The following is a 27,227-nucleotide window of genomic DNA, read 5'->3' on the forward strand; positions in this document are numbered from 1 at the left end:
AGATTATTAGAATCAATCAAAGGCATTTATGTTGACAATTGGGCTTCAGTGAGAATTGATGGTAGAATGAGTTCTTGGTTCAGGGTACTTACAGGGGTTAGACAAGGCTGTAATCTTTCACCTTTGCTGTTCGTAGTTTACATGGATCATCTGCTGAAAGGTATAAAATGGCAGGGAGGGATTCAGTTAGGTGGAAATGTAGTAAGCAGTTTGGCCTATGCTGACGACTTGGTCTTAATGGCAGACTGTGCCGAAAGTCTGCAGTCTAATATCTTGGAACTTGAAAATAGGTGCAATGAGTATGGTATGAAAATTAGCCTCTCGAAGACTAAATTGATGTCAGTAGGTAAGAAATTCAACAGAATTGAATGTCAGATTGGTGATACAAAGCTAGAACAGGTCGATAATTTCAAGTATTTAGGTTGTGTGCTCTCCCAGGATGGTAATATAGTAAGTGAGATTGAATCAAGGTGTAGTAAAGCTAATGCAGTGAGCTCGCAGTTGCGATCAGCAGTATTCTGTAAGAAGGAAGTCAGCTCCCAGACGAAACTATCTTTACATCGGTCTGTTTTCATACCAACTTTGCTTTACGGGAGCGAAAGCTGGGTGGACTTAGGATATCTTATTCATAAGTTAGAAGTAACAGACATGAAAGTAGCAAGAATGATTGCAGGTACAAACATGTGGGAACAATGGCAGGAGGGTACTTGGAATGAGGAGATAAAGGCTAATTTAGGAATGAACTTGATGGATGAAGCTGTATGCATAAACCGGCTTCGGTGGTGGGGTCATGTGAGGCGAATGGAGGAGGATAGGTTACCTAGGAGAATAATGGACTCTGTTATGGAGGGTAAGAGAAGTAGAGGGAGACCAAGACGACGATGGTTAGACTCGGTTTCTAACGATTTAAAGATAAGAGGTATAGAACTAAATGAGGCCACAACACTAGTTGCAAATCGAGGATTGTGGCGACGTTTAGTAAATTCTCAGAGGCTTGCAGACTGAACGCTGAAAGGCATAACAGTCTATAATGATAATGTATGTATGTATGTTGTTATTTATTACTTAGCAGACCGAATCCAGCCACGTTCCTTAAGTTAGAGAAGACCTAGGTTTTATTATGCAAAACACTGTCTGAAGTTCCCTCATGTTCTTTTTTAGTAATAGAAGTGGTTATGTCTTTTGACTGGTTACGTAATTTTAATGACAGCCATTTTTAACCAACAGCAAAATGGTTTCTTAATTTTTGCACCTTTTACTCCAATACTCAATGGATGTTCAGCAAGAAAACCTTTTATACATATGTTCTTACAAGATAAGAAAATATGCTCTTGGACTTTTATGATAGTGAAGCATTGGTTTATTTGTGCTCAGCTCAATTTAATTTGCTCGCACATGGTTTAACGATTTTAGGTTTAGAGGACTTTTGTCAAGAGGATGTATATTCAAAGTTTTAAGACAGTTGGTGCTATTTTTAGGTTTAAGTCATAAGTTAATGTTTACGGATCTTGTTTTTTATTAAGTCTTACCAGTTTTGTAAAATTTGTGCATACTTTATGCACTGTCTTTTGTAGCCTTGTCATTGTATGTTTTTCTTATTTTTGGCTGATGATGATGCACACCAGCATCGAAACCAGTACTAAGTGTAATAAAATGTTATAATTTATCTTATAACATTGTATGGTATTGAATAGGTGGACTTCTCTTGTTTCGATTAGATTCTCGGAATTAACATGAAGTTTTTACAGGGTGTCCACCCGTATGGGAAACAGGGAAATGTCAGGGAATTCGATAATTAACGGGAAAACGTGGAAATGTCAGGGAATTCAGGAAAAAATCTGGAAATTCATTCTTTTGCCAGATAAAATTGACATACCATATTTATCCGTGTAATGCAAACACATTTTTCAGTTTTTATAACATTAATCTAGGGCATGTCTTTTATGCCAGGAATAAATTTTAATGAAAAGTTAAAGTGTGACCTTGAATGTGAAGTAATCAATAATATCGATAGCTATATGATTGATCGATCGAATTTTCAATGTTTTGATCTGCTTACTATTGAATATTCTGTGTGGTTGGGGAATGGTGAGCTCGATGTATTAGACCTATATTGCGTTCTCAGTTTTTTCCAGTAATGTTTCCAGACTCTGAAACAGCTTCGAAAGTTCAACTGCTCAGAACAAAAGTTGCATATACAATCACTCATGGTTTGGCTCTCTATTTCCAAAAACAAGTTCTTGAGATGGGTAGTAAGTGCACACATTTCACCGTTGGGTTTGACGAGTCACTGAATAAAGTTTCTCAGATAGGCCAAATGGTTCTTGTAGTTCATTGTTTAAATCCTGATACTAATGAAGTATGCACTTCTTATTTTGATTCCATGTTTCTTGGTCACTCTACCTCCTCAGATTTGTTAAATGGTTTTTTGCAAGCACAGCAAGGACTCTATCTAAAAAAATTACAAATTTCAGTGGATGGTCCAAATGTTAATAAAAAGTTCCTTCAGGATTTTGGTAATTTATTAGATGATCTAGATGTTCCTATTTTGTTGAACATTGGATCTTGTGGCTTGCATAGTGTGCACAATTCATATAAAATGGCAGTAAAAGAAACCCAGTGGAATATTGCAGAATTTCTTCGTGCTCTTCACTTCTTGTTTTGCTACGCTCCTGCAAGTCGTGCTGCTTAACTGATTTCAAAGAAATTGGATATTTACTGAATATCTCCCTTTGTAAGTTACTCCAATCCCTAACTCCCCTTCCTACAAAAAATTTGTCCTCTTGAATTCCAACTTATCTTCATATTGTTATCTTTCCTACTTTTAAAGACACCACTCAAACTTATTCATCTACTAATGTCATTTCACACCACCTCTCCACTGACAGCTCGGAACATACCACTTATTACAAGTTATACATCTCAGTGTTATCCACCTCCTGTTTTGAAGTACGTGCTCTGCTTATCTGTAGTCATTTTATGGGTTCATTCAAGGTACCCATAATGAATTAATAGTGGCACTCACAATTCCTACTGTCTTCTAGCCTGTAAACACACATCTCATTATATTACCCCAGTTTAGAGAGAGGGACCGATGTCGTTCAGAATTGTTGTAAATGTAAAGGGATACATAAAACTGGATCACAAGGGGCTGATTGACCACCGGTATAGGAACATGAATAGGAACACACAATGGGTTAGATCGTGGCTCAGTCCAGCGGTATTTGAAGGTGCTCAAATATGCCAGTCTCTTTTTGGTAGACTTACTGGCACATAAAAGAACTGCTGTAAGACAAGATTTCATTTCTTTATTTGATTTTGGAATCGTATGATCTGTATTGTTGGAATGTTCTCAAACTTGGGTGTCACCTTGGGACTTAACATTTTTTGGCGTATTTGTGAGATAAGATCTTTGTCTTCTGGTATGTATCAGCTTGCATTCAGGTAATAGTAGGTTCAAACCCCACTGTTGGCAGTCCTGAAGATAGTTTTCCGTGGTTTCCCATTTTCACACCAGGCAAATGCTTGGGCTGTACATTAAATAAGGCCACCGTTGCTTCCTTCCCACTCCTAAACCTGTCCTATCCCATCATCACCATAAGACATATCTGTGTCAGTGCGACATAAAGCAAATTCTAAAGGAGAATAATAATAATTATAATTATACCAAATTGAACCCCATTTCACAAGAGCCTCGAAGGGCCATGGTCTACCAAGCAACCGCTGCTCAGCCCAAAGGCCTGCAGATTATGAGGTGTCTAATTGTCAGCAAGACAAATCCTCTAGACCGGGACCACCATTTTCACCATTAGATGGCTCCTTAATTGTAATCACGTAGGCTGAGTGGACCTTGAACCAACCCTCAGATCCAGGTAAAATTCCCTGACCTGGTCGGGAATCAAACCCATGGCCTCCGGGTAAGAGGCTAGCACACTACCCCTACACCGCGGGGCCACCTACTACTATTAATAATAATAGTTGTCTGCAGGGACTTGTTGAGATTGGATGATCACAATAGTGGAGTTTAGCAGTAGGTTTTAGTAAGAGAAAGTATGAATTGCTCAACAGAAAGGGTGACTGATCATGTGCGTTCCAAGTTGGTGGTGGACATTAGACTGTACATGATTTGCAGTTTAGAGCTGGTGAGTTTATTCTGGTACCTCCTCGCAGCAGAGATCTTGGCAAAGGTTTAACAGGTAACAGGTATGGTTTAATAGATGGAGCATGGCTAAGATATGCGGCAGGAAGCATTTGGCATGGTGACTGTGTAAGCTGTTGTTCCAAAAGACGTTGTTGATAAGAATGTATTTACAATCACAAAGAACGGGTACCTTCCAAGTATTGATTAGGTGAACGGTACCCGTTCTTTGGGATTGTGAATACCAAGTATCAATACAGACATGAAACTGGTAGATTACAAGAATGTATTTATTATTCTTATTCGTGTTATACTTTGTTATACCTTGATGTCCCATCTGGTTGAAAATTAATCTTCTTTTTTTTGAACTAGAGTATAGGAGAGTAGATTGTGAACCTTATCCTCTTCTGCTATTTTCAACCATTTTCCCCGGTCTTGTGGCAGTACTCTCCATTTCTCGTACCTAATTTTTGCATTGTTCTCACTCAACTGTCCATCTAGCCACCTGGTTCTGAGTCAGACTAATCTTCTTTGTCCACTAGGATTTGTTTTAAATCACTTATCTGTACCATATGCGCAGCCCACCACAGCCCTGCTGATCCTACTATCTGCTGATAGGTGTATCTTTATAAATAGATAACAATTCGGTATTTTATTTCCTTCTCCATCTTCTTCTTCGACAAAATGTGCCTATTGTTCTACAGAGTACCTTTTTTCACAAAAGCATCCAACATTTCAGTATCTCTTGCTGTTAGTGGCCACATCTCATTTCACCAGTCTTTACATATACTGAATATTATGTAGCAGGAAGTCTATTCATTTAGTTCCTCTCTTCAACAAGCCGGCAAAAATAGCTAAGCTACGTGGTTATGTTGTCAAGAACTCAAATTAGAACCCACACTCTGTTTCATAAATAGAACTGATGTAGCCTATTGCCAAAATGCAGCAACGTCTACATATGGATGTATATAATTCCAAATTTTATTATATATACTGTAGCTGGTATAGATCAGTGGGTTTTTTTTCCCTCTCACATTCAGTATTTTTTTTTAGCAGGTTGCACACATCATTCATTCCTTTCATAACTAATAAAAGTAATTTCATATTTGTATATAATTATGTGGCAGTAAGCTTCCTAGATCTATTTATTTAAAACCTTTCATTTATAATACTGCAGAAAATTGCAAAGTGTCATTGGTCATGCTGTTAAAGAAATAAGCCTGTATTATTGCATTATATTTTCGTGTATATGTGTAATCAAACAAAATCTTCTAAATGTAAATGGTGGAAGAAAGAAAGACTATTGTACAGAAGAACGTATATACCAAGACTCTCCAGCCAAGACGCCCACAATCATATCTCCCATTCCTATCAGCTCTATTTATCCTCTCCCACATCTAGCACATCACCTTTAAATCTCCACAACTCTCTTGGCCAGAGAGTAGGTGTTCCTTACTAGGTGGTCCACCTCCCCCTTCACGTGGGGGGAATGAAAGCTTGAATAAATAAATAGATAGATAGATAGGCCACATCTCTGAGGTTTACATGAACACCACGTACAGTATAAGTGTTTTGTAGATAGTAAACTTGATGATACGAGTTAGGATACTGCAGTAGAATTGGTAAGTCAGGGCAAAATAGGCTCTGTTAGCAGCCATTACTCCCTGTTTTATTTCATAAGTGGTACCATTGCAATTGGTCACTACCGATCTCAGGTATCGAAACTGTTCAACCCTTTCACAAATATATTTACACAATCAAAATTCTCAAGTTGCAGTCTCTTTTTCCTTTAATGAGAGTTAAGGTTGTCATTTAAGAAAAATTATGTCTGTTCTTCTCTCTTTGGTTATATGTTGAAGAGTTAACATTTTTACTGAAAGTAATATTGAAGATAATGTTGTTATCAAATACAAGAAGAACTTTTTCTCATGTCTGCATGCATTTGAAGAAACTAATAATTTTTTGTTTTTGTTTTTTCTCCATTAGGCAAATATAAAAACACACCAGAGGAGAAATATATAAACTTTAGTCTAGATATAAATGGTAAAAAGCATGTTGATGCTGAGTTAAGCCTGAAGACTGTTACAGAGAAGTATGGTCTTAAATATTACCCTAGACTTTATCTGGCAATAAATGGAACAAGAATTGCTGAATTATCAGGTGATGTGGTTACTGTTTTTCTTATTATTGTTTTAGATACCATTGTACCTGAAGCCTTCTTGGTGAATTGTTTTATGAATGAATGTCTTTCTGTCGTAGGTACCTTACGATGGATTGAGAAAAAAGGCATTTCACAGTGTGAAGTAAATCTGGAATTTCAAACTAGGAAATTGGAAACAAAGCTCACTGGTTATGTTAAAAGAAGTGATGCCTCAATTTATACCACTTTGAAATTAGATTACAAATTCAAGGATGCAAAACCAGAAACTGTAACAGTACATGCCACATTAACTAACAGAGTTTCAAAAACTTTAAGTCGGGTTGAAGGATCGTTGCAGTTGGAATCATCAGCCTACCCACAGTATAACTTTATATCTTCTATGATGTACCTAGTGAGTATTTCTAAACATATAATTTAAGAAAATATATAATATCTGTCTCTAATGCTGTTCCTCTGGGTTCAAATGGAAATTTTGAAATGCTGTCCATAACCGTTGGAAATACTTTGAAACCAAATGTGGAAATGTCATATATGGTCTTACGTTTCAATCACACACACAGAATTAGGCTACTGAACACAAAATTTGAGAAGATGATTGCCAAGTTGAACAAGCTAACTTCAAAAAATGAGGTAACAAGAGCTCAGGCAGATGTAAGGATACACAGTAGTAGGGCACTGATACACATTACTGTTCAGCATAGTTGATATTCTTGCCCAATCATTTGTTCCAATCATACACCAAGGCATCGATGCCGACATGAAAGGAATTAGTATCCAGTCCCTGAAGCCACGTCGTGACAACATGCTGAACAGCCGTATCGTCGTTCAATCACTTATTACCCAGGAGCTTCTTCAACAGTCTTAAGAGATGGAAATGGATCAGCACTGTAGGGAGGATGGTCCATTATCTCTCATCAGAAGTGCCATAACAATTCATGTATACTGTTGGCTGCATGTGGTCTGCCATTGTAGAGCAACACGACACCTTTTGAGGAAAGTCCCGGTCGTTTTCTGCAAATGCTACCCGAAAATCCTCTAGTATATCACAACAGCTGGCAGCATTCACTGTTGCTCCTCTGGTGAGAAAATCTACCAGAAGCATACCCTTGTATTCCCAAAAGATTATTGCCATAACTTTCTTCACAAATGGAGTTGGACTTTCATGCAAGGTAAGTATGAGGTGTGTTTCCATGATTTGGATGCTCACATCACCTCTGGTGTTACATATTGCACCCATGTTTCATTTCCTGTAACATTTCGGTGCAGAAACAGCACTACTTTCTCATTAAACCGCATCAAGGGTGTGAGAGACAATCCCATCCAAATGGCTTTCTGATTTTCTGTGAGATGCCTTGTCATCCACTGTGAACACATCTTTCGGTAGCCCAGCTGCTCGTGAATGATTGTGTGGACACTGCGCACTGAGATACTGAGTTCATTAGTAATATCTCTAAATCACATACAATGATACTCCTGGAACACACCTTCAATGCAGCATATACTGCCATCTGTGATGGACGTGTTTGGCTTGTCAGATCATTGCTTATCTTGAACATCCGTCGTGCTATTTTCAGATTTAGTGCGCCATGATGTGACATTCACATCTTACACCTCAACAGGTTGTTGAATTCCTCTGATGAGGTGCTCTTCACAAACAAAAACCAGATCACTCTGCATACTTCCACATTTGACCATTTTTCCAGGCACGCAGCCATATTTCAACTGACATTGCAAGGGTCTGATGCAACATATGTTCCATGTAATGGCTGCAAGATAAAGCTGTGGTCTCCTGCTATGGCCCTTGTAGAATCTGGACATGAGGGTGAATATATCACCTGTGAGAGCTCTTGTTACCTTATTTTTTTAAGTGCCTTTTCTTCCTTTTAAAAAAATAAACATCACCACTGCCTGATGCAAAATTCAGAAAGGTTTGCTTGTAATATTTTACAAATACATACTGTTGTTAACCACATTAGTGCCTAGGGTCAACTAGGCTCTTCCTGTGCAAAAAGTCCCATTGCCGACTGAATGAACCCTGTCTTCATGGTAGTTCGAGGCTTTAGGTCACACACATCACTTAAAATTTCTTAATTTTAGAAAAAATTGAGGTTTCAAATGTATCTAAGAAGGATATTGCTTTCTCTTTAGAATTCTTTGACACGAAGGGATGTGTTAGGTGTTCTGTGTTATTTACAACCTCAGAGTTGTCATCATGACAAGCTGTAGTAGAGACGATAGGAAGTTGACAGTAGAGGCAAACGATACTTTAGCAGATGCACGAGGCTCTGAAAGTATGATAGAAGACGTGGTATCAGAAACACAACCATTATCACCAGTATTAAAGAGGAAGGATTATTCAGATACCAGAACATCAGGTATTCCAATTACATAAATTAACTAAGATAAGATGCTAGGAAGGAAGAGAGGAGCACTCAAAGCAAGAACATAGTGACAGGCTACTGTGGGTAGAGGGAGCAAAGAAAGGGGAGACAAGGCCCCACATGAAAGCACAAAAGGAAAAGGACAAACTTCACATCTCCACACATTGTCATCTTCATAGGTGAGTATTTTCCTCACTAATCTCAGTTCAAGCAGATCTGTTTCTTTACAGTCCTTGATGAGCTTGTTTCAACTTCTCAACTTCATCAGGCAGATGGGCATGAAATAGAATTCAATTGCTATAAAGATTTTTTTTATTTTCATTTAACAGACAATACCGGTAATAAACTTCTGCCCCAGGTGTTGAAAATTGAGATCCGTGCACAAGGTTGGAACCAGCCCTATTGTAGTACGCCAGTTGGTTGATCGGACATCACTGCACCCTCATAAAGTGCTATCCATCAATAAAGCTTAGCGGGTACACAGTTCCACACACAATTACTCAAAATAAAAAGAGAATAATGACAAACACCCTGAATTGATAAGCGCTGCTCAGCGACAGATTATTCTACATTCACATATTAATGCTCTTTGAACTGGAAAAGCAGGTCCTGTTAACATAGTCACATAATGATGTGATAAGTGATATTAAAGGATAGTGCACTGAGAACTTCAAAGATTACGAATGCTCCATTAGCCGTCCGCATCAGTAGGTGTCAAGTGTTTCAGTGTGTAAATGATGTGCAGGCTGTACAATGCCCTACCAACTTCATTACAAGAATCTATTGTATGGAGAATTACAGGCAGGATGAAAGCCAGGCAGACTCAGAAGAAGGTGGCTACAGCCAAAAACTTTTCACTAGCTTTCAAACTACTGGAAATGTTTGAAAAATGTATGGCCAAGGTTGTTCATGAACACTCAAGTAATTGACAACTATTATTTCTGGTTAACAACCTATTAGAATAGGCAGCATCATGCAACACAATTACAATGCATGCTTCAGACTTCAACAAAACACAGGTGTCTTCTCAAACTGTCCAAAGTTGCCATTGTACAGGTGGCCTCCATACATATAGCCCCATGATGGGTATCCCCATTAACAGTGCAACAGTGTAGGAAATTAGATCCTTACCTGCAACCCGTCAAAGACACGATAGAATTTCAGGTTTATGGAGTCTACCACATTGAATGTAGCTGCAGTATCTGTGCGTAGGCAAAATTAAACAACTAATATCTTTATTATTATTTACAATTTACTTTACATCGCACCGACACAGAGAGGTCTTTGGTGGAGATGGGATAGGAAAGGCCTAGGAGCAGGAAGGAAGGGGCTGTTGCCTTAATTAAGGTACAGCCCCAGCATTTACCTGGTATAAAAATGGGAAATACGGTAAATCGTCTTCAGGGCTGCCGACAGTGGGGTTCAAACCCCAACTAATTTCTACCAGACCCTAAAAAATATCCATCTTACCAAGAATCAAGACTGGGAAATTGAATCTGTAGCTAAGCATTTCTGTGAAACAAACAATTTCATTTGATAAAACCAAGATTTTAGCAGCTGTGCCCTGGAATTTCAAAAGAAAAATCCGAAAGGCTATACAAATTAAGAAGCACCCAAACAACAAGAATTTACAGGAGGACTACAAAATCAGCGATCAGATGCCTATTACTGTATATACAAATTACTAATAAAGTTTAAAACTTCATTGTTGTTCTGTATTGAACTGAGAATCATACAAGTAATTTTAAGGTAAGGAAATCCACCTTTTCATGAATGTACCGGTTTCGACATGTTTTCAATGTCGTCATCAGCCTTTCGTAAAACCAAGCAAGAGAATAAATTTGCATACAGCAACAATATACACACACTAGGTAAAATTTGTATAGCGACACACATTTAAAATAGTTTATATAAAATATATGAGGATTGCTACATGTTGGCAGTGTAATAGTCTTATATTGACTTGATACATAAATTGAGGCACTTTCTGTAAAGTTGGGCTCTGGTATGATAAAGCTTAATGAACACGTTAAAATCATGATAAGTATCTTATTGATAGTGAAATATGGCACTGAGGAATAATCTGAGCGCTCTTGGTGGCATAGTCTTCTTATCTTAAAATTGTACTATGCATGTCGAAAGGTGGTTTTCAGTGTACATGTAGGTCATAGGATGATATGTAGGACCGAGGTTCCTCAGTTCAAGAGGAACGTGAAACCTAGAGAAAAAAGGGGAGCTGATTTTAATATGGTGTTCTATAAAAGACAGGTCATATGAAGCAAAGGTATAGAGAGTTATAGTGTGAGACTCACCTTGCCGCAGCATGCCAAGAAGCTTACTCTATGGAGAGGAGTTGACAACTTGAGTTGGTTTGTGGCGGGGGGAGGGGTAGAGTAGAGGTAGATGGGAGAGGGGAGAAAGGGAAGGGAGGGGCTTTGAGAGGAACCGCCTATGGGGGAGGTTTGGGGGCGGGTCTGGAGGGCAATGTGGTGGGGACGTATGGCAAGGGAGAGTGTTATGTAATGCGTGGAAGATCGAACACTTTCTCGAAAACTTAATACCTTTAAGAACCATAATAAGAAAGTCGTAAAGAACCTTGTATTTCTCAAAAATTTCATTTAGGTTCAAATTGGGATTGAAAAACTGATCGAGGTGTATGAAGCAATTTTCATTGATATCTAGGAGATCTTCCACGCATTACATAACACCCTCCCTTGCCATACGTCCCCACCGCATTGCCCTCCAGACCTGCCCCCAAAACCTCCCCCATAGGCGGTTCCTCTCCAAGCCCCTCCCTTCCCTTTCTTCCCTCTCCCATCTACCTCTACACTACCCCCCTCCCCACAAACCAGCTCCAGTTGTCAACTCCTCTCCATAGAGTAAGCTTCTTGGCATGCTGCGGCAAGGTGAATCTCACATTATAACTCTCTATACCTCTGCTTCATATGACCTGCCCTTTACAGAACACCATATTAAAATTAGCTCCCCTTTTTTCTCTAGGTTTCACGTTCCACTTAAACTGAGGAACCTCGGTCCTACACATCATCCTAGGACCTACATGTACACTGAAAACCACCTTTCGACATGCATAGTACAATTTTAAGATAAGAAGACTATGCCACCAACAGTGCTCAGATTATTCCTCAGTGCCATATTTCACTACGACTAAGATACTTATCAAGATTTTAACGTGTTCATTAAGCTTTATCATACCAAAGCCCAACTTTACAGAAAGTGCCTCAACTTATGTACCAAGACAATATAAGAGTATTATGCCGCCAACGTGTAGCAATCCTCATATATTTTATATAAACTATTTTGAATGTGTGTCGCTATACAAATTTTACCTAGTGTGTGTATATTGTTGCTACATGTGAATTTATTCTCTTGCTTGGTTTTATGAAAGGCTGATGATGACATTGAAAACATGTCGAAACCGGTACCTTCATAATAATAAAAATGTTGTAGTATAATATTATGTGCAACAGTTTTGTAAGTATTGAAAAGGTGGATTTCCTTATATTCAAATTACTTATGTAAAATTACTAACATGCAGGTCGGACCATAAAATCACATGATGAATTCCCAAGTTACACAACAGTACTGGAAATTACCAGCTGACCATCAAGTGAGAGGTATGTTCCAGATGTTTAAAAGATGCCCTCAGGTTTATAGTAGCCAGGGGCAGAAGGGACATACAAGGCGAGAATAGTAATTTAGTCATATGTAGAGAGAGGTGGTGGAGGGGGGGGGGGGACAAGAAAATGAAAGCATAAGAGGACAAACACAATGGCAGGACTGTGTGGGAAGAGGGAGCACAGAGAGAAGTGACAAGGACAAACATAAAAACACATCTTCACGACAGTGGCAGTTTGTAAAGTTTCATATAGGAGGGTCACGTTATGGTTTTAATACAGGCTCGGATAATATAAATCTAAAATACACACATATATTTACACATACAAATATAAACATTAAAATACAGTATGTCATAACACACCTAGACCTATCTTATCATTAATTCTTATGTCAGATCCACTCTCATTTCTTTAGCTGCAGCAAATCTCTCGATCATAGCAAGTGTATTTTTACCTCTCAGTTGCCATTGCACTTCTCAGGAATGTCTATTCTATTTTATCTAGTTAAGCGTTTTTCTGTCCATAGTAGGCATTGGTATATTTACACCATCACTTTGAACAACAGCACATCCAGAAATAGCAGTCAGTGAACTGTGTAGCTTTCTTTTTTTTCCAGGGAACTATTTGCCACCCTTCTTGATCACAGTTTGCTTGTGACTGAGCCCCTCTCCTTACAACAGAACTTTTCTCCAAGAAACATACAGTAGTCAACGGCATTGTTTGAAGACCATGTATAAGGGCCATTCAAAGATCTGGAGGCTATAAAATGAAAACCTGTATCATTATTTCAAAAGTATTGCCCAGCATGCTTGAGGCACTTGTCCCACTGTGACACAAGGTGGTGGCCGTCTCATAAAATTCCTGGGGCTTTGTTGTGAACCAGTTCCAAACGTACTGCTTGACGTCGTCGTCCAAGGTAAATCGTTTGCCTCTCAGAGCCTTCTTTAGCTCACCTTGAATTTTTTGGGTCATGGCAACCCTGCATACTTCCACTGGAGGCTGTCGTTTTGACTTGGGTTCAAAGTGATGACACCATGTCTCATCTCCAGCGACCACTCGTGTCAGGAACTCATCACGTTCCTTGGCATAGCAGGCATAGCGCAGCAGATGTTCAAGAGAGAGGCATTGGGCATGCTTCCTGTGCTGATTGAATACTGTGAGGCACCCATTGGGCCACTTTTAGCAAAATTTCAATCCGTTCTTAATGATGGCAAGAACGCTTCCGATGCTCACTCCAACCTCTGCGGCAATGGCTGCTACCATAACTCACCGGTCTTGCATAATGGACATATCCACCTGCTGGACAATGGCATCGGTAATGCGGTGTGGGATTCCAGACCATGCATCATCAGCCACAACATCCGTCCTTCCCTGAATAGCTTGTGCCACGCCTTGACACTTGGCAACGGACATGCAGTGTTCTCTGTACACTTGTGCCATTCTTCGATGAATTTTCATTACCCTCACTCCTTCTGCTGTCAAGAAATGTTCTATAGCCCTTTGCTCTTCTTTTGAAGCCTCCATTTCACTGTTGTCAGCAGGACTGGGTGCTGTGGACGATCATTGGGTGCGCGTTTGCTCTTTCATCACGTAGTGTGCACCCATGTCTCTCCAGCAGCGAGTTTAGGACCTTAGCACTCTTATAGGGACTGCACCTTCTTCTGCAGGCAGTTGTATTACAATCCTTTCTGCGTTTTTCATTTTATAGCCTCTGACTCGTTTCTTTTTGAATTGCCCTCGTACTTTCAATATATCTGCTCCACGGACACATGAGGGTTGTGGCCAGGTGCAGATATATATTTTACACTCTATCCTAAAGCCAGATTTTTCAGTTTAAACATACTAGTTATTGTCATTATGATCTTAAAACCTGTGTCCTGTGTATGACGCATCGAGAAATAAAAATTAAAATATTACTGTTTGTTGGGAGGGCACGTGACCCTATGACCTTATGGGCTGGACACCACTACTTCACAAACTGCCATTTTCAAATAGATAGGCTTTATTCCTCCTCATTCCCAGTTCTTCCACATACACTTCCTTGCTTCTCACGAGCTTGTTTCTCGTTTATAGTAATTTAATGGACCATACGTGCTTCACATCTGTAGGAACATAAAACCCATAGAAGCTAGCATTGCATCATAATAAATGGAGATATACCAAATGGAATCAGGTTCTGTTTTCAGAGTGGTTGTGGATCGGTGTTAAGTCTGACAGTCAATGAGTTTGCATCTGGAGGGAACATAGAACACAAAATAACTCCACGCTCATTAAGAAACAGTCAAATGTGATAGTAATGAACTGACAGTTCAGATAGTGGCAGACATACGGATCTCCAAGTAATCCAAAATGGCGTCCGGCCCAGCAGTGTCGGGGGCAATGCGTCCGCCTGTCACCCGGCCAGGTCAGGGGTTTTTAATTGTAAATGATTAATATCCCTGGTCTGGGGATTGGGTGTTTGTGTCATCCTTAACGTTCATTTCCTCACATTCAACACTTTACACTTCCGCAATTACACACAGGTTCAGAACATATAGTGCAAGTAAAAGATCTTTCGAGGTCGACGCCCCGAACAAATAGCAGTTTTTAAAAAATCCGAAATGGCAGTATGACCACTCTAATGTACAGACGAGGTCCTCCAGCCAAGTCGTGTCATTTTCTGAAGCTATTGGCGAGTGTTCCTTGTCAGACATTACAGCTCAATCTCACTAAGCTTGGTTGGTGGACAGCATGTTCGAAACAGAGTGTATTGGCTGAATAAGGTGACCAGCCTGCTCACCAGACTTAAATCCAATTGAACATACCTGGGATGCCCTTGACAGGTACATTACAAGTAGGACAGGAACTCTCTTAACTTGTCCAGAGCTGAAGATAGGTCTTATGGAAGATTGACAACACATCCCCCAAGCACTGCATATGGAATCCATGCAATACAGGTGGACAGCTCTGATGGTTATTGAAGGAGCCCATATGCTATATTAGAGGGCAGCTACTATTGTTAATATGTGTTTTTCTAAGATTTTTACTGATATACAATTGCCCTAAAGTGTTTCATGTCATTTGAACTCTGAGGGCTCATACAACTGCATACCTACTACAACTGATATATGAATGAAATATGGGATTTAATTTACTGCATTTGTGTCATTCTGTCTGTTCTTAAATGAAAGTTAACATTTAATCACCCTGTCAGTACTATCGATTACATAATTAATTACCAGTATGCATACATGTTTTAATAATGTTTATGGGCTGATTAAATATTGACTTTTATTTTATTAATTAGTCATTACATTTTAATATGACTGCCTTTCTCTTTTATTCTGTCTGTTCCTTTGATTGTTCTTATTTGATCCCCTAAATGTTATGAAGAGTTCTGTAGATCCAAACAATATTATAGTTAACACTTTTTATCAGGTGCCCATAATAATAAACCCTTTTTACTCACTGTTGTGAAAAAGGTTGATGACAAAAGATTTGTTAAGCATTTCCGACATTTCATAATATCTCTGCTGAAAATGTGAGCAGAAAATGCTTCTAGAAAGTTTAGTTCTTTTACTCACAATTGTTTCTTGGTACTTTCCATATCTCCTTTTCTTCTGTTAGGTTACTCTTTGGAACTTGATTTTATGTATGTACTTTTCAGCATTACAATCCATCTGTAGTTCTGAATCTGTGATGACCTACTAGTTAGACAAAGAACATTAGACTGCAGATGAGTATATTACAGACTACTGTAGTAGCAACAACTTACTTATCTAGATCTACCTCTATGCCAGATTTGCAACTATTCCCAATTTTCTTTTTTGGAGAAAGAAAGCATATCCTTTGGTTGCTGCCCTTCCCAAACTTCCTCTAAACCTGCAGCTAACATCCACTGCAGTGAAATCTCCTGCTGCACATAATAAACATTTGGTCTCTGCAACTGGTTGTCATTTAAAAGGAGTAGTTACCTCTGTGTGCTCACTGTGTTCTAGCATTCCTATTGTGGTTTCCTAAATTATTAAAAATATGAAGGTTATTTTTTCAACCTCCAATGGATTATAAAAAAGGACAAATTGACATAACAAAATCATTTTATCACTAAAAGTTTTGTAATTTCATACTTTTTCCCACATAAGTGCCAAAGCGATTTAGGCATTTGTTGTGTCGTGTTACCAGCCTTCCAATGCCCTCTGCAACAAAGTCTGCCGCCAGTGAGTTAACGTTCGTCTGGACAGCCTCCTGCTCCATAAAGTCCACCAACAAGACACATTTATGGTCCCAAAAATGGCAGCCATTATTCTGCTGTTCCTCAGTGTCAGTTTAAACTCTTTTGGCTTGTGTGGAGAAGAAGGATGCATCCACTGCTTAGACTGTTCTTTGGTTTCTGGAGTGTCTCACAGGACCCAAGTTTTATCACCAGTAATGATAGCCTTTAAAAACTCTTCCCTCTCACTATGGTAATGCATGAGAAACATTACGGCTGACATCATTCGCTGAGTTTTGTGTCATCAGTCAACATTGTTGGGACCAAACGAGAACAGAGTTTCCAATATCCCAGGTGTTGAACCACAGTTGTGTACAGAGAAGGCCTTGATATGTCTGTGATTGCTACAAAAAGTTCACTGATGTTAAACCTTCATTTGTGGCGTACAAACTAAGAACTTCAGGGGGATGTCAAGACGTACGTTACCTCACTGGTGGCAGACTTCTTTGCAGAGGGTATCAGAAAGCTGGTGTCACAATATGACAAATGCCTAAACCATTTTGGTGATCATATGGAAAAATAAGTATGGAACTGCTAAAATTTAGTAATAAAATCATTTTGTTATGTCAAGGTGTCTTTTTTAAATTTTTTTTTTTTTATAGCCCATCGGAGGTTGAAAGAAACAGCCCTCATATCATTCATAGACTTACAGGTCACAGTTCAGCTGAAGCTTAATGTTCATTATAAATTGTCTCCAGGAAATGAATGACTGTTTTATATATGAAATTGTATGGAAAACCAGTTTGTAAAATTGTTATAATTTTAGTATGCATAGGAAACTGATGGGGAGCAGTGACTTACAGATGATTATAGTGTACTCTATCCATGCATGTGTGCATGGTAGGTCACTCCTCTCCATCTGTTTCCTATATATGTATTTCGCTACTCTTGGCTTTCTTACCTGAGTGTTTGTTATCATTTCAGATCTGCATTCCTGTTCTTAAATGATGAGAATGAAGAAAAATAACTGTGTATATTTCCTTTATTTCAGAGTACTCATGGGCATTTCCAGCTCCGGCTTGATATAAATTATGGTCTGAACATAAAAGATGAAAGGAACAAACTTACCTTAAACTTGAGCTTTACATTTGCAAGAACATATGAAAGTAACAAAGTTAATTTCCTCATTGAAGTCACAAAACCTATTAGTGACATTCATCTAAAATTTTCTCTTAATTATCATGCTGCAGGTGCGGATATCACTGTACGAGCAATAATCAGATATACAACAGGTATGGAAATATATATTTTTCTCTATTTGCTGTTAATATTGGTGAAACTGAATTATAGATTTCTTGTTGGGACAACTTGGTTTGTTTGAATGGCTATACACTTTTGTGCTTTTGATTTAGTGTAATATCTTGGGATTTTCTGTCAGTTAATACGTGATACATTTTCAAGTGAATTGGGCAGTTGGCAAAGTTTAAAAGATACATTGGTGAAAAATGAAACCCAAACATGAAAAAGACATTAGTTTGGAAGAAAGCAGTTTAGGCTTAGCAGTTGCCTAGGTAACATATTTATTTGGTTGAAGTTTCCAGGTCGCAGGTTCAAGTCTGCATGAGAAAACATGTGACATGGTGGTACATTAATAACCGCTGTACTCACCATGATTTCGAATGCAAGCAAATGTGCATTGTGTCATACAGGTGCTGTTTGTCATTTTGTGGGATGGAGTTCCATGCCTGTTGCACTTGGTCAGTCAAATCAGAAATGGTTAGTGCTGGTATTGGATGATGCTGGAATTGTTGTCCCATAATGTCCCACACGTGCTCAATGGGTGAAAGGTCTGGTGATCTCATAGGCCAAGACAATTGGTCAACACTGTGGGTGACAGCAACGTTATGAGGATGAGCATTTTCCTGTTACAAAACACCCCGTTGAATACTGTGAATGAATGTCAGCACCACCAGTTCAATCACCAGTCTGACATACAAAAAGGTTTTTGGCATAATGACGAGAGTACTTTTGCTATCAAAGGAGTTCACTCCTCAGACCATATCTCATCATGTAGGCCCAGTGTGTTGACGCCGCAGACAGCTTTGTTCAAAGCGCTCACCTGGCCCCTTACCAACCTATGGCTATCACTGGCACCAAAACATAAAACAACTCAAGTCATCACAGATGGCAGTGATACGGAGTTAGTGGCATGATTGCAACAGGACATCTGGCTCAAAGCTGTCCCTCAAGAAATCAATTTTTTACAGTTCGCTGTGTCACCCTCCTGCCAACTGAAGCTCTAATGGCTGCTGCAGATTCAGTAAGATCTACCACAGCCATGCAGCGAATACGGCAGCTTTCCCATCTCAGTGGTAGCCCATGTGCGGCCAGACCCCAGTCTTCTTAAGACGGTGCCTTCCCGTGACCATTGTTGCCAACGCCTATGCGTTGTGGATACATCCCTGCCAAGTCCTTCTGCAGTATCCTGAAAAGAACATCCACCTTCTCCTAGCCCTCTTACACGACCTCTTCAAACTCAGAAAGCTGCTGATACTGTGTCTCCTTAAGGGCATGTTTGACTTGCACTTACCTCACAACGTCAACACCATACGATGATTAACGCTCACAAAGTGTACAGTATGTATTTAAACCAAACTTGCTTTGAAAGGTCATAGTGGCACTATTAGCACCAGTCTTCATCAACTAGCATGCAAATCTGAATAGGCATCATCTTTCAGATGTGCAGCCGGGCTGAGTGGCTCAGACGGTTGAGGCACTGGTCTTCTGACTCCAACTTGGTAGGTTCGATCCTGGCTCAGTTCGGTGGTATTTGAAGGTGCTCAAATAAGACAGCCTCGTGTCGGTAGATTTACTGGCACGTAAAAGAACTCCTGCGGGACTAAATTCCAGCACCTTGGCATCTCCAAAAACTGTAAAAGTAGTTAGTGGGACGTAAAGTAAATAACATTACTAGTATTATTATTATTATTATTATTATTATTATTATTATTATTATTATTATTATTATTATTATTATTATTATTATTATTATTATTATTATTATTATTATTATTAGATGTGCAAACATGCCTCCCAAATTTTGTTTATCTGAAACTTCTTCTAGGTGTTGGGATTTCATTTTCTGTCAGTGTATAAAAGCACTTGTTAGGTAAAAGTAAAACATAAAAGGAATTACACTAATTGTTTAAAGCTCTGTTATGAGCCTGAAATAAAAGATATAAAGGTGCGTTGGTGATAAACTGTATAACACAAAATGATAAGTAGATGTAATTTATTGCTGGGATGAGTAGCTCAAACGGTTAGGGCGCTGGCCTTCTGACCCCAACTTGGCAGGTTCGATCCTGGCTCAGTCCAGTGGTATTTGAAGGTGCTCAAATAAGACAGCCTCGTGTTGGTAGATTTACTGGCACGTAAAAGAACTCCTGCGGGACTAAATTCTGGCACCTCGGCATCTCCGAAAACCGTAAAAGAGTAGTTAGTGGGACGTAAAACAAATAACATTAAAAATTTTAAAAAAATATTTTATTGTAATTTATTATGAGTATCATCATCAGTTTTTATGCTTCTTTTAATCCTGCAACCGGTAACTATGTCACCCCCAACTGCTAAGCATTTCTGGGAGTTTTGCAAGCAACTTTTCATAAAATCACACAAAAGAAAATTGTTGACTATTAAGTAAGTATTACCTGTCATGTTATTCAGAAAAATGTAGTAAGAAATTGTTCTCACCAATTTAGTGTCTTAAGGGTGTATTGATGAAATATTCCACACAAAAGAAAAATGTTTAAATAGTCCTTGAAGTTCTAGGCAACAGAGGGGTAACAAAAAATAGCTCTATCACTGTTATATTATATACAAAATGTACACCATTTTATGCTGATCAAGAAGATATACACTTTTCACTGTCTTCAACTGGTGTAAAGGTAAGAAAAATAGAAGAACACTGAATAATATAATACATGCACATCACTCCAAAACACAGACTGCTTAGTTGGACTCATCCTTGGCATCTTCAAGGTGGCTTCTCTTTCTTCCTGCCCTCATGGGTCTCCAGTTATGTTCTGATTTATGGTAGCAGTATTGATGTGCACCACAGTTACATCCTGGGCACCAGAAGTGGCTGCGTGATATTTTTCTATAATTGAACAGACAGGGAACAAGCGCAGTTTCTTTCCTGGAAAGTATACCAGCTGTCAGAATCATCATTTCCTTCTTCCAGAACAACACCACTACCTTCTTCGCCTTGTAATTCTAACAGACACTCACGAATTTCACTGCTTCATAATAATTCACTCATTTTAGTTGCAAATACCACGGGAAAATGTGCTTGACAATGAAAGCAAACAAAATGACTGCCTGCAATATGTTCTTTTTCTGCGTGTATGCTAACCTTCTCCATGACTCTAAATTACCTTAAAAACAAATACAATGAGAAGAAGGCTTCCACCTAATCAATACTTCTCATTGTATATATACTTTTTTTTTTTTTTTTTTTTTCAGTTATAAAACTTAACTTATAACTGTTTGGTTCTACAGTCTGTCAAAACGAATTAATGAATAAATAAATTTATAAAATACCTGAAAAATAAAACATAATAACAGATTATACCTGAAAAAGAGACAAATTATTTAAAATAGAATGACATGTTTTGTTCTTGAAAGATCATAATTAAATTCTATCAAATTACACACTTTGTGTAAATATCTTATGAACTGATTAGCATTATTGAGACATGTAAATTCCTAACAGTTACAAATTACCTGAGTTGAAACTGAAAAGAAATGGCTTCCACTGTAACAAATTATAAAAATGAACTAATCAGAGTTCCGAGTAAACATCACAGGAGACAAATCTCCTAAAATGTTTGCATTTAGGTGCAGAAATATTACCCCAGTCATTCAGTTTGTCATTTCTTCAACTAAAGTAAAGTAAATTTGTGTCCTCATCCCGAGGGGGTGCAGCTCTTTTCAGGCACACCCCCACTGGAGGTGAGCTGCATGTACCATTTCAACCACATATCAGCCCTCCTGCTATTCTTAAATTTCTGGCAGTACCGGGAATCGAATCCGGGCCTCCGAGGACGGCAGCTAATAACACTAACCATTACGCTACGGAGGCGGACATTTCTTCAACTTGTAATAGCTAAATAAAATGGTTCGTGCATAAAAATGTTGTAATATCGTATTTGTTTCCAATAGTCCATTCCAGCATTGTTTTCACATTCCATAACGGAAGCCTATAGGAAAAAATGTAAACACAATAGAGAATGAACTCGCTGGCACATTGGGGCAGTGGTCTACACAAGCAGGAAAAAGATAGATAGCTACTTCTCCACTACTGCAGGGTAGAAGGGAAAGGTGGCCATAGTGGGGAAGTGTGCAAACCAACAACAGCTGATTTGCATGCATGCAAGATTCTTGCCCACTTATTATCTAGGATAATGTATTGGATGCTGTGGACCAGTTGCGTGGCTAATGTAATCTCTCATTCTCATGCCTTGCAACTTCTGGTTGTGGAATCACATTAAGGAAATTCTGAACTCTCAACAGCACACCATCTGTGGAAAGCCATTGTGGCTACTGCAAGTACAATATGAGAAAATTTTGTACACCTACCAGAAAACACACTATTTATGATGCAGGTACTCTAAAGTGTTGTGAATGCAATGAGGGAACACTTGTAATACCTGCTATGAATGTACAAGATTTCACTACCTAGGTCAATAAGGAAACTACAACATAATGTTAGTCCCTGTCAATCTTAAGATAATTTAAAAGGAACTGTCCTTGTTAAATGTTTTGTGATGACTTGGATGTTCAACTCTGTTGTATGCAGTTATGAATTATCTTGGATATTCTCTTCCTTATTAAATATTATAAGTTAATTCTTTCCTTTTCTTCCTTTTAGGCAAAGATATATTTATTACTCTTAATCTGAAACTACCTCGGAGTAGTCTTATGTATGTTGAAGCAAAATTGAATGTGACATTGCCGTCTTTTCATCCAATGGTAATAGAACTCCAACTACATGAGAAAACACCAAATGAATACAACGTGAGTATCTGTTTATTAATTCTCAAAATATGATACATCTTTAATGTTGCTTCCAGATAATTAGACAAATCGTGGTATTCAGAAGCCTTATTAGGAATTTGAATCATTCTAAGATGTGTTATGTAGAGTTTCCCTGATTTTTTTAACAAAGCTCTAACTCAGATTTTCAGTGACAAGGGGTTAGGAAATGGCTAGTACAGGGAAGGAAGTGACCTTGGCCTTTAAGGTACAGTATCAACATTTGCCAGGCTTGACAGTGGCAAGCCATAGAAAAGTATCTTCAGGGCTGTTGATGGTGGGGTTCAAACCCACCATCTCCTGAATGCACGCTTACAGCTATGCAGCACGTACCATGTTGCCAACATGCTCAGTGTTTTATGTTGTCATGTACTATCCATTTATGTAGATCATGAATGGGACTGGTGGGCCTGCATTTTACCTTTTAACAAAGGTTATAAGACTCCCACTGATGATGGTAATAATAATAATAATAATAATAATAATAATAATAATAATAATAATAATAATAATAATAATAATAATAATAATAATAAAATTATTTTGTTTGGCTATTACAGCCAGATGTAGCCCTTGTAAGGCAGACCCTCCTATAGAGTGAGCGGTGTCTGCTGCATATGGGAAACTGCATGTTATTGTGATGTACGATACTTTATGTGTTGTATATGAGTTGTAAGAATATTGAAAACAACATAAACGCCCAGTCCCTGCGCCAAGGGACTTAACCACTACTCAGCCAGAAATTGAACCTATGGTTGAAGGCCAGGATACTTGCCAATCAGCCATGGAGTTGGACACTCATACAATGAACAATGTCCAGACTCTGTTGATCATAGTAATTTGGGAGAATGAAAATTCACAAGTTCCCTGTATTTACTTTGTACAGAGGATATGCTTTACATAATTATACTGATGTGCAAGTGTTACTTGAACTATAGTTTTTCTTTATGTATACTTCAGAGGTAGCTCAAGCCTTCTTAACATCAATAAAATACAATATTATGTACCTGTGTACTGGTAATCACGATGTCTGTGTCGTTTGTCTCCAACTCATGAAGTAATTGCTTGAAATATTCAGAATTCTTGATGGAAACATCTGTATGCCCATGGTGATAGTGTAGTAGCTTGGCTAGGCTGTAAGTTGTAGAGTCAATTGCACTGATGGTGGGAAGTAGTGAAATGCTGGGTTTGCAGATCTTGGGAAGAAAATAAAGATGTGACAGTTAAGCTTTGGTGTGAGTCAATCATTCAGCTGTATCTCCTCTGTGTGACCTCCATCTGCTTTTTAGTCTGCCAAAGTACACAAGAAGATAGCTCATGCTTCAGCTGTTTGTAATTGCTAAGGTATAGCTGTTTATGTATTTTATTCTTGTAAACCATAGTGTTCAAAAATACAGCAATGTTGCATTTTATGTAGCAACAGAGGAACTGAATCCTCAAAAGGTTGTTCTTTCTCTCTGTGGGATGTTGCTGTTGGAGGGTCAATGTTTGTAATTTTCTGCACACTTGTAGAATGTTTACTGCAATTAGCCAGAGCTTTTAAGAGTGTATTTTTCAATACTCCTTTTTTGCATATTTATGGTCTGGATAAATATATTCAGTATTATGAAATGTATATGTTACACATTGGAGTTTGAACCTGAATATATGTAATGTCAGTTATTTTCCTATAATTATAAAACTACAGTGACCACTGTTAAAATGTCCTATGTGGAAAGGTACCATACATGGCTACAAATAAGCAAAGGTAGAAAAGTTATGGAATGCCAAACAAGGATAGATATTTCTAATATAACAGTTTCCAGTCTGAATTTGACTTTGACCTCGTTTCAGATTAATGTCATTTAAAAATTTATAAATTTGAGAATCCTCTGTCAATAGACACAATAACACATCAGTGCGTATGATGCAGTACCTTAAGTCAGATAATGTCAGTTTTTGTTTGCTTTATATTTTGTTAGTATGTAGTATATTTTCTTTAAAACCAGAAGAAGAATTGAACATTTGCAGTAAGTTTATAGTTATTAGACAGAATTTACTGAATTTCTAGAAAATTAATTTCAAACTTTGGTATTCTGATGCAACACTATAGTTAATACTAGCAGATGTACCCATGCTTCGCTACAGAATTCTGCATTAGAATTCTAGGTTAGGTAGTGTACACATTGTGAGCAAGATTGTATGAAATTGTATAGCTCTTAACGTTACCCTAGAAACGCGACGGGGAAGTCACCAAACATCTTTTCTCATATGAAGACTGTTAGGGTTAATTTTATGTTTTTAGCGTTTATGTTTACGAAAATTGATAATATCTGTAGACAGATGAGATAATGCAGAAAATCCAAGTTATAAGTCTGTGTATGTCTAGAAGCCAAAGCACTGAACCCAAGGTCACGCGCAACTGAAAACACCAGCCAAGTTTTTCGTAGAACATATACAGTACTCGCAAGTTCAACCACCAGATGACATAGGGGGAAAAAAAGGAGGCATAGCAATCAGAATAAATTCCAAGGGTCAGCAGAATAGTGCAGAGATTATTTTCTGGACCTTTACCCAGGAGGTATACCATGGTAAGTGCATAAAAGAAAAAGGGGAGGGGAAGCAGGGATAGCAAAAACAGCCCAAACAACGAGGTTTAAATCACAAAATGTATTACAAGGCCACCAGAAAGAAACATTTTTACAATCAAGAACACCTTTGATAAATATGAAACAAAAATAACAGTAATTACAAAGTTTAGGTGCGTAAGCAAGTATTCGAAAGTTTACATGGAACTCCACAAGGGAAAGTAGATTTTGCGATTGTAACAAGAATCCTCTAAATTATGTTGGCAATAGAGAAAGAATTTAAAAGGACGATGATCAGACTATGAGTAGACCTAATTATAACCCTATTAACAAGTCATAATATGTACATCTGGGGAAACGCATTATGGAATGACTGGAAATAGCATATCTTATGGACAATACCAAAGGGATCTAACAACAATATTTTTACATTAAAAGAGAAAAAGCACCATAATTATACACCATGTGAGAAAAAGTTAACAAAGATTATAGGCCACTATTACAATTAAGAACGACGTAAAATTTGTGAAAATAGAAAGGAATTCAACGGAACAGAAAAAAATATGCAAGGAGAGGGAAAAGAATGCAGGATTAAAGGGAATGGTGAGGGTGAGAGAGGGTAAAAAACTAGGCTGCTGTGTCTATTTCCGTATTAATAAAATCCCACACACACAGGGCGTACACAAAGTTCCGTGTCAATGGTAGAGTTCGCCGAAGCACAAGTCCTTTTGCACAAGATCCAGACCAAGTCTGAAGAATTTGTTTAACAAGCGACATGAAGTGCCCAGAATGGGCAAAGTTCAAAAAAAAGAAAAATATGTATGCTAAGGCCTGAAGGGCTAAGGAGTGAAGAAAATCGAAAGTATTAAGATATCATAAATTACAAATCTGCTCACCCTGCACAAAGATGATATGATGTGACGTAAAATAGAATGTTTAAAATCGCCACGGGCCAGCCGTGCGTAATAGTTCCTGCTCCCACGCTTTTCATGCACAATGAATACCTGACCGCCGAAGGAAAGGCAGCGGCGAGTTATATAGCGGAGCAAAGCGTAGTCTGGAATATACGAGAAACAGGTGATGTAATCAAGAGCCGGCGAGGAAGACAAGACAGCATGCAGTCGCTGGTGAGGCGGGTGAGCAGACGGAGCAGTAGTAAGTTCAGTAGGAATGTTTGCGGCAGCACGACGGCGAAGTATGCAGAAGGTAAGAAGAACATAGTAGCCATGATTTAGGGAGCACGTTACAAGACTGAGTTAAAGAATTTTCACTGTAATGGTAGACCCGCTTGCATACCATCAGTAACAATCAGGTTGGGGAGCTTTCATTTAATGGTAGACACTCTCCACCTGCCTTTTTACATCCTCAGAAAGACTGTCTTAGTGGTTTTCCCAACTGAAATGGACATACATAACAATGATGTCAGTAGGAATAGCACAATTAAAAGCAATGCTTTCATAAGAAACACTCGATCAAATGAAAAACCACTCATTTTCTTACTTTTTTAGAACAGTACTACGCTGCCGATATAACAGTCCAAAGTTTCAGAGCTGGAATGACCAAGCCGTGTGCCATGAACGCTCTTCGTCCATTTTCGGCGGGGAGGAGTTCTAATAGTTATGACTCCCAGGGCAAAAGCTATGCCCCTTTACTAATCTGTTTCTTAGGAGTACCCCGATGAGTCAGAAAGTATCAATTCACAACACTGGCAACGGAAAAATCTATCTGACTTGGAGGCAAATTTTTCCTCCAAACCAGAGGAGAAACACCCTCTTCACTGCAAATTTGGGATAAATTGAATGTGGAATTTAATACAATTGAAGAGGAAGAAGCTTTCCTTAAGAAACAGCTCATTTCGGGGTTGGATTTTGAGTTATTTAGTGAATTGTGGTGCTATAATTTGAAATAGCCCTAATTGTTATTCTAGACCAGGCCATACTACTACTACTACTACTTCTACTACTACTGCTGCTGCTGCTGCTGCTGCTGCTGCCGGGCTGAGTGGCTCAGACGGTTAAGGCGCTGGCCTTCTGACCCCAACTTGCCAGGTTCGATCCTGG

General features: G+C 38.5%; 1 protein-coding gene across 1 annotated transcript in view; it reads left to right on the forward strand.

The window, feature by feature from the left end:
• The window catches only part of Apoltp (Apolipoprotein lipid transfer particle), a 668,275-nt gene that overhangs the window by 128,485 nt on the left and 512,563 nt on the right, over positions 1-27,227 (forward strand). The window contains exons 19-22 of the mRNA XM_067142082.2: positions 6,125-6,298; positions 6,398-6,690; positions 17,559-17,799; positions 22,437-22,582. Coding sequence (XP_066998183.2) covers positions 6,125-6,298; positions 6,398-6,690; positions 17,559-17,799; positions 22,437-22,582 — 854 coding nt within the window. The remainder of the gene's footprint in view (positions 1-6,124; positions 6,299-6,397; positions 6,691-17,558; positions 17,800-22,436; positions 22,583-27,227) is intronic.

The sequence above is a fragment of the Anabrus simplex genome, chromosome 2 (assembly GCF_040414725.1).
Source record: "Anabrus simplex isolate iqAnaSimp1 chromosome 2, ASM4041472v1, whole genome shotgun sequence".
NCBI lineage: Eukaryota > Metazoa > Arthropoda > Insecta > Orthoptera > Tettigoniidae > Anabrus > Anabrus simplex.